General features: G+C 39.4%; 1 protein-coding gene across 2 annotated transcripts in view; it reads left to right on the top strand.

The window, feature by feature from the left end:
• The first annotated feature begins 225 nt into the window (after positions 1 to 225).
• SAMD13 (sterile alpha motif domain containing 13) overlaps positions 226 to 8321 on the top strand; it is a 59416-nt gene continuing 51320 nt past the window's right edge. Inside the window, exon 1 of one of the 2 annotated variants that reach the window (XM_038541558.1) lies at positions 226 to 443. Coding sequence is in view for 1 of the 2 variants with exons in the window: in XM_038541555.1 (XP_038397483.1) it covers positions 286 to 292 (7 nt within the window). In the remaining variant the exon portion in view is untranslated. The remainder of the gene's footprint in view (positions 444 to 8321) is intronic. The other variant, XM_038541555.1, reaches the window with a different exon arrangement.

The raw sequence follows: 8321 nt of genomic DNA, 5'->3' as shown, positions 1-8321 counted from the left end.
CTTAATTCATCCCAACCTCTCATGATTGCCCCATAGTCCAGCAATGGGAAACTCTTCTAATTCCAAGAATATTGTGGTAGTCACATTCCAAGATGGTCCCCAGTGATCTCCACTTCCTGGTATTCATGCCCTTATGAAGTCTTCTACTCTGTCCCACAGTTGCTCTGGGTGACCAACAGAATGGCAGAGCTGGTGGTGTGTCACTTGTGAGATGAGGTCATAAGTGACTGAGGTTCCTATCATGAACTCTGTCTCTCTTTCAGATTACTTGCCCTCCAGGAGACTATGTCGTGTAAGTAACCCTATAGAAAGGCCCGTGTGGCGAGGAACCAAAACGTCCTGCTGACAGTCACATGAGTGAGCTTGGGTACTGCATCTTCAATCCCTTCAGATGACTGCGGCCCCAGCCAATGCCTGAGAACAACTTCATGAGAGACCATAAGGCAAGACCATCCAGTTAAGACTTGACCAGATTCATGACTCTCAGCAACTGTGTGAGATCTCAGATATTTATTGTTACAAACTGTTAAATCTGGGAGTAATTTGTTATGTAGCAACAGATAATTAATGCAAAAGTCATCTTCATTTATACCTCCTTTTCCCTTGCACATCCTTTCATACACAATACATACCATGTGTTCCATCATGTAAGCTTCGGTGCAAAAGTCACTTAATCCATAAAACTGTCCCACTCTTCCTCCACATCCTGTCTGGTCTATCATTTGTGCTTACATAGCATCTGGCATTTATGCCACATCTGTGGCACCTGTCACATTGTCCTGCATGGTAGACTGAATAATGGTCCCCTCAAGATGTCCATGTCCTAATCCCCAGAACCTATAAATTTTACCTTAAATAGCAACAGGGACTTTGCAAATGTGATTAAGTTAAGAAACTTAAGATAGGGAGATTATCCTGGATTATGTGAGTGGGTGGATAGCATCACAAAGATCCATGTAAGAGGGAACCAGGAGGAGTCAGGGTGAGAGAGACAGACAGGGATGGTAGAAGCAGAGACTGGAGTGATGTGCTCTGAAGAGGGAACAGGAAGTCATAAGCCAGCAATATAGCAGCCACCAAAAGCCAAAAAAGGCAAGAAAATGAATCCTACTCCAGAGCTTCCAGAAGGGACACAGTTTCCTGGCACCTTGATTTTAGTCAAATAAGAAGCACTTTGGATTTCTGATCCCCAGAACCATAAGAGAACAAATGTGTAGTTTAAGCCACTTAAATCTGTGATAATTTGTTATAGCAGCAATAGGAAACTCATACATCCTGTATGTGTTTGTTAACCACCCCCACCCCATACTAGGCTCTTAGCTCTCTGAAAATTGAGTTGTTTACAGAACCAAAAACAATGTGTGGCAAATATTAGTGCTCAATAAAATGTGCTGGTTAGTTAAATAAACTAGTTTTAGTTTAAACTCTTCAGGCTATAAATTAAGTAATCCATTGTATAATCAAATGTAATGGCTTCCTCCAAGAAATCTTCTTTCCTGGTCAAGTGTCATTTAGTTTCCATAGATCCAAGCAGATCTAGAATTCCTGTCTAGAAAAAAAAATCTCAAAGGCTTATCCTTGGAGCAAAAAGGAATGTCAGAGGTCATCTCCTACATATGATGACTAAGGTAAAATGTATTTCTGGAGTAGATCTTTCCTTTCCTTAAGTGTAAGACTTAGAAGAGACATGAAAATGTGGGCAGTCCAGTGAAGAAACACAAATATAAGTAAAGGGCCAAGATTCTAGGTGGTGGCACCTGCATTTCTGATTGATAGCATCAGATCTTACTGAGGGTACATACACTCTGCTCCTAAGTCACTGTGAAATCCTGAAAACTCCACTTATTCTCAGTTCTTTCACCTGTATAATTAAGTGATTGATTAAAATTCACTCAGTAGTTATTCAATAAATATTTATTGAGAATCTACTGTGTTCCAAGCATAGTTCCACAAGCTGGGAGCACTTTAAACAATATATCCTACCCTCAAAAAAGATTCTGGAGGGCAAATTAAATAATAAAAATAGATACAAAAATATATATATAACATGTTACATGATGGCAAATACTATGGAGAAAAAAAGTTAGGAAAGGAGATCAGTGAATATAGGAGTGGAGGTGGATGAAGAAAGAGAAAGCTTCATTGAAAAGGTGAAGTTTGAATAGAGTTCCAGAGGAGGTTAAAGAACAAATCATTCAGGTAATTACCTGAATGGAAAGGAAAGGAAAGAGTAGAAATAGCAAGTGCAAAGGCCCTGATGCAGGAGAATGCTTGATATGCTCCATGTTCAAAGACTAGCAAGGAGCCCAGTGTAGATATATTGGAGTAAGCAAGAATAGGAGTGAGCAAGAAACAAGATCAGGATAGGTTTTAGGGAAGGATCAGATACTGTAGACCAGTTCAGAACAACAGAAATGTCACCCACATATGTAATTTAAAATTTTCTATTAGCCAGTATAAAAAAGGAAAAAGAAACTGGTGAAATAATCTTAATAAATATTTTGTTATCCAATACATTCAAAATATTATAATTTCAATATATAATCAGTATAAATATTATTGAATATTTTACATTTTATTTTTAATTTTTCTGTTTTTATTGATATATTTGACATATATTGTATTAAAGATCTACAACATAATGATTTGAGGTATGTATACATTGCAAAATGATTAGCACAATAAGTTTAGTTAACTTCTATCACCTCATATAGTTACAATTTTTCTTATAATGAGAACTTCTAAGATCTACTCTCTTAGCAACTTTCAAATATACAGTACAGTATTGTTTTGTTTTAATATTTTAATTTATCCATTCATGAGGGACACACACGAGGGAGAGACACAGGCAGAGGGAGAAGTAGACTCCCCATAGGGAGCCTGATGTGGGACTCAATCTGGTGACGTTGGGATCACACCCGGAGCCAAAGGCAGACACTCAACCACTGAGCCACCCAGGCATCCCCAGTACAGTATTGTTAACTATAATTACTGCTCTGTACATTACATCCCCGTGACTTACTTATCATATAACTACAAGTTTATACTTTTTGACCTGCTCACCTATCCCCCCAATACCCTACCCACCAGCCACACCAGCCCCTGCCTTGGCAACCACTAATCTTCACATTCTTTTTTTTTTTTTTTCCTCAAAATCTACTGCGTGTTTTGTACCTCAATTCAGACTGATCGCATCTCAAGTGATCGATAGCCACATGCCATCAGTGGTCACCTCTTTGGACAGCATAGCTATAGAGCTTTGCAGACCTTTATAAGGGCATTGGCTTTTACTCCATAGGAAACAGGGAGCCATGATAGGGTTTTGAGCTGAGATGTGAGGTGATCTAACTTCTATTTTAAAGGATCACTTTGGTAGCTGTGTTGAGATAGCCTATAAAGAGTGAGGGGAGAAGCAGGGAGACTAGATGTGAGGCTGTGGTAGTAAAGCAGACAAGAGCTGGCAGTGGTCACACTCAAGGGATAATGGTAGAGATGGAACGAATGGTTGAACTCAGAACATATTTTGCAGATAGAGCCAACAGGGTTTCTTGACTGACTGAAGTATGAGCTAAAAAGGGGAGTCAAGAATGAGACCAGCAGAAAAACATAAATGTTTTCATGGGTTTTAATCCCTTGGTCAAAGCACTTAACTCTTCTGAGCCCACACATCTTTCTCTGTAAAAATGTGACAGCACCACTCTAGGAAGAGGACCCCCAAGATCAGCAGCTGTGGGGCAAAAGTGTACCAGGTGTGCTCAGGGAAGACCAGTGTGGCTTAAGAGGAGCAAACAAGGAGGAAAGTAGCAGGGATGTGGTCAGAAAAGTAATGGGATGTGGGCTATAAAGGAACCTCGCTCTCCCTTCAATTTCAGGGAATACAGAGTATAACAAGTAAACTCACCAAAAAACAAAACTTATGCCACCACATTATGGTTAAAAACTCAGCTTCAGACTTATCTAGGCCAAAATGATCTATTTTTATGGTCTTTTTTCTTTGCTTTTCCACAAATTCAGTTCATCTAATATATATAGAAGTATAGACAATATGAACAACAAAGTTCTTTGATATGCTCCAGAATGAGAAGGCTGTTCAGAAGCAGAATTCCCATAAAGGTGATGAAGCTTAATTATGAAGCTTCTTCTAGTGCTCTAGACTTGGTTTTGTATTCATACTTTTTTTCCTTAAAGAAAAAAAAATTGGATACACTTTAGGATCAACAAAACCTAGATCTTTCCTACTTAGGAAAAACATTCTGTCTTAGATGTCTCTTGGGAGTAAAAATAACTGACTTGGGTAAAAGCAGAGAGGACCTGCACACACCTGTCTTAATAACACACCCAGCCAGGACAAGTCATTATGCCACAGGAAAGGAGTCAACACCTAATCAGCTTCTGCCCTTTGGAAAGGCAGTTAAACAAGAGAATTACATAGGAGGATTTATGTTTGTCCTTCCCAAGTCTATTTGACCATAAAATCAGGTGTGTTGCTTTTAAAAAGTATAGATTCCTGGACCTTACCCCAGATCCATTGATTCAATTTCAGGGGGCAGAGCCCATGAACATTTATTTTAAGAAAGTTCCATCCATGGGCACCAGTGTGTTAGGGCTTCTGCAAATAATTTTGAAATAATATATAAGAGGTGACTCTGAGAATTTCTGGGAGGAAGAGATGTCTCGGTCCCAAAAACTGGTCAGGAGAGTTCCTGAGCTCTTCGTTACTTAGAGAGACACTCAAATCACAGATTTATAGTTTCGGCAGCTCTTCCTCTACCTTCAAAGGTGCGCCCAATAATGTGAAGGGCCAACATCAGCTATCTGAGAACAGACACAGGTAAGAAGGGATGAGCTCTAAGATGTTGCCGCAGGCGGCCTACAAGGATGTGGTCGTGTTTCCCTCCCAGGAGGGCCTTTTGCACCTCCAGGGACCTGCATGGGGGCAGTAGGAAGTCTGCTTCCTGGACTTCCAGTTTCCACACCTGGCCTGAGACTGGCTGGGCCACAAGGAGAGGCTCAGGAGAGGGAGTGCGGGACATTTGCTTACACACCAGAGCTGAATTAGGAAAGATGAAATTCGAAATTCAGAGCTCAGAGTTACCCACCCAGTAGGCAGGCAGATCTGGGATGGCATAAGCCTGAAGGTGTGTCAACAGGGGCAACTCTCCCTGTCCCTATTGCATGGAATAAAAAGTTTGTTTTGCTTTAGGAAGGAATGAGGCCAAAACAGAGCATCAGTGCTGAAAAATGGAAAGAGAAGGAATCCTGACAACACTGTTGGGTCTCTGGACACACCCCTTTCTGAGGCCAGCCCTGCCTTTCTTCCCCTCGCTCTTGTGTACCAGCAAATTCCCTTCTTTGCTTGAGTCAGTTTGAGTTGGGTTTCTGTAATTTGTAGCCAGCGCGTTCTAACTCATAGAAGTATTCTATAAACATTAAAAGAATAATAGACAAATGTAAAGATGATCACAGTGATTATTAAAATGAAAAAAGTTAATTTACAGAATCATATCTTTGGTAGCATTCTATTTGTGTATGTAAAGTGTGTTTTGCATGTGAATTTCTTTTTTTTTTTTGCATGTGAATTTCATTTTATTTTATCTTATTTCATTTTTTTAAATGCCTAGGAATAACAGGAAGAATATTTACCAAACTGTTAACAGGAGATAAGATTGGGGAATCCTTACAGTTCTAGGCTGGTTACTGATAATGGGCATGTATTATCTTCATAATAAAAATAGTAAATGTAAAAAGAAAAGGGAAGAAAGTTAGTCACTGAATGACCAGATACTTGCCTGCGCCCACATCCTTGATTTTCTTGGTGAAGAGAAAAGAGAATTAGAGGCAGAAAATAGAATAGATTCTGCTGTTACCCAATCAATACCATATTGATTGAGATAGTAAATCAGGGAAAAATAGACAGACTTAGTTACACACAACTAAGAGAGTTTGCGTCATAGGAAATTAAATGCTCGGAGCCTAACCAGTCAATGAAAATACAAAAAGAGCTGAAAAGTGACCATTACTATTTAAGTCTTACAGTTTGGGGGTGGGGAAGGTGGGTGTGGAAGGGGGAAGTGGTATCCTCCTTGGGGCTTCTCTGTAGAGGTGCCAATTGGAGATTGGAGCCCACTGACTAGAACACAGAGGGAGCTTCTGCAGGTGCTCAGAATTTGCAGCATTACCACTTCCGGTTACATGGGCTGCCGAGAAGCCCCCGTTGAACAGTCACTTTAAAGAGAAGCCATTAGAAGAGGGGGTGGAGAGAGCTCTTGCTGAAGGATTAAGAGGAGTCAGCAAGTCACAGGGAATTAAAGAAATTAATCCAGAAGCAGAAACTCTCCCTGCCAACAGAGGTGGGATGGACCCCAAGGGAGTGGCGTTAATGAATTGTTACCTCATTCAAGAGACTCAGAGTAAAGGAGACCCAATGACCTTTGTATGTCATTAAGGAAGCAACATAAAAAAAAAAAAAATCTATATATATTTCTTCTGATTCACAGGACATCAATTTCTAGGGATTAATATAAGAAAGTTTAAATCTCTTGGTAATTACTCACAAATTTCACAGATTTTGCAAATCTGGCATGCAGCAAGGAATCTGTGATGAGTTGATACTTAAGGACAAATGTACCAGAAAGAACATGAGGTGAAAGGGATTGAGTCAGAGTCAGTATCAGCTTCTATTTTCAGAAAACAGCCAGCTTGGACACAAACCGAAAAAGTGGGCGGTGTGTATGCACTGAAACCAAGCCCACATCAATCTCTGGTCACAGCTGCACACAGAGATAGCAAAGTGCTATCTCCCTATCTGGGGAGCTAAGATAAAGATTGCATGACAACATAGTTCTTCAGCAAAGAAAATCTGCACCAGTGGTCACCCCACCTCTGAGTTAAGACTCTTTCTGGCCTCCCCGCTGATTGGCGGCCTACAGTTCCAAGTTCTTCCTCCACCCAAAAGCCCAGTTGCCAGACTAATCACCTCTGGACACACTTGTTGTTCGAGAGCTCTCCTGTTCTAGCAGCCAGAGAGAGGCAAATGCAAAACCCAAGCATGAGTGTTCTCAGCCTGATTTCAAGTTGGGCTTTGTTTTTCTTTTTTCCTATCAACTGATTAGCAATCTTAATTCCATCTGCAAGCTTCATAGCCCTTTGCCACGTAACCCATCACATCCACAGGTTCTGGAGGGTAGGATGTGGGCATGGGAGGGCATGAATTATTCTGTATGTCATAGGTATAAACCTAGGTGTAGAGCTGCTGAATAATAGGGTAGATGGATTTCAATTTTACTTCATAATGCCAAATTATTTCCAAATTAATCATGTCAATTTACACTCAGCCTAGTAAAGTAAGAGCTCTGATTGCTCCACACTTCATCAACACAGCCTGCTCAGACTTCTAAAATTTTGCCAGTCTGGTGGGTGTAAAACCATATCTCAGAGTTTGGATTTCTCTTTTGCTAATATTGAGATTGAATATTTTAATATGTTGATTGGTCACATGGGTTTCCTCTTCTGTGAAATGCCTGCTTTTCCATTTGGTTGCTAGGGTTTTTTTCTTAAAATTTATAGGGATTCTTTCTTCATCTGGATATGAGTATTTTGTCAATTAAATGTACTACAAGTATTTTCTCCCCATTTACGCTCTGTTCTGATGAACCAAAGTTTCTACTCTGTGCTTGAATTCCTTCAATATTTTTCTTCACAAATCATATATTTGGTGCTTAGAAAATTCTTTCTGATCCTATGGGCATAAGGAAGGTCTCCTATATTTTCTTCCAAAAATTTTTAAATTTTTCCTTTCATATTTATGTTTTCAATCCACCTGGAATTGATGGTTTGAGTATGATGCGGGGTAAAGATCCGACGGTATTTTATTTTCTGTCACCTAGATAACCAGTTGTTCCAAGGCCAGTTATAGTTGTGTGCCATTTACATCATATAGCAAATTCCTCATATACCACATCTGTTTTGGGGCTTTCTCTTATATTCTAATTAGTCAATTTATTTCTTCTTCTGCCAATACCAGCTTCTTCATGCATTATGTTTGGAATATATCTTAACATTTGATAAGACAAATCTCTACTACCCTTGTTCTTCTTTGAGACTATCTTAGATATTCTTTACCCTTTGTGTTCCCATATATTTTAGACTCAGCTCAATTTCTTCAAAACATTCTGTTGAGATTATTATAACTTCACTCTGATTATAATTATTTGTGGTAGAGTTGAAATCTTTAAAATAATGAATATCCCCATTCATGAACACGATATATCTTTATTTAAACATTTGATTATTCCCAGGTATACTGTATTTTTGTTGTACTT

Source organism: Canis lupus, chromosome 6 (genome assembly GCF_011100685.1).
Source record: "Canis lupus familiaris isolate Mischka breed German Shepherd chromosome 6, alternate assembly UU_Cfam_GSD_1.0, whole genome shotgun sequence".
In the NCBI taxonomy this organism is placed as follows: domain Eukaryota; kingdom Metazoa; phylum Chordata; class Mammalia; order Carnivora; family Canidae; genus Canis; species Canis lupus.
Note: the sequence above shows the minus strand (reverse complement) of the source record. Positions and strands in the feature narration are given on the sequence as shown.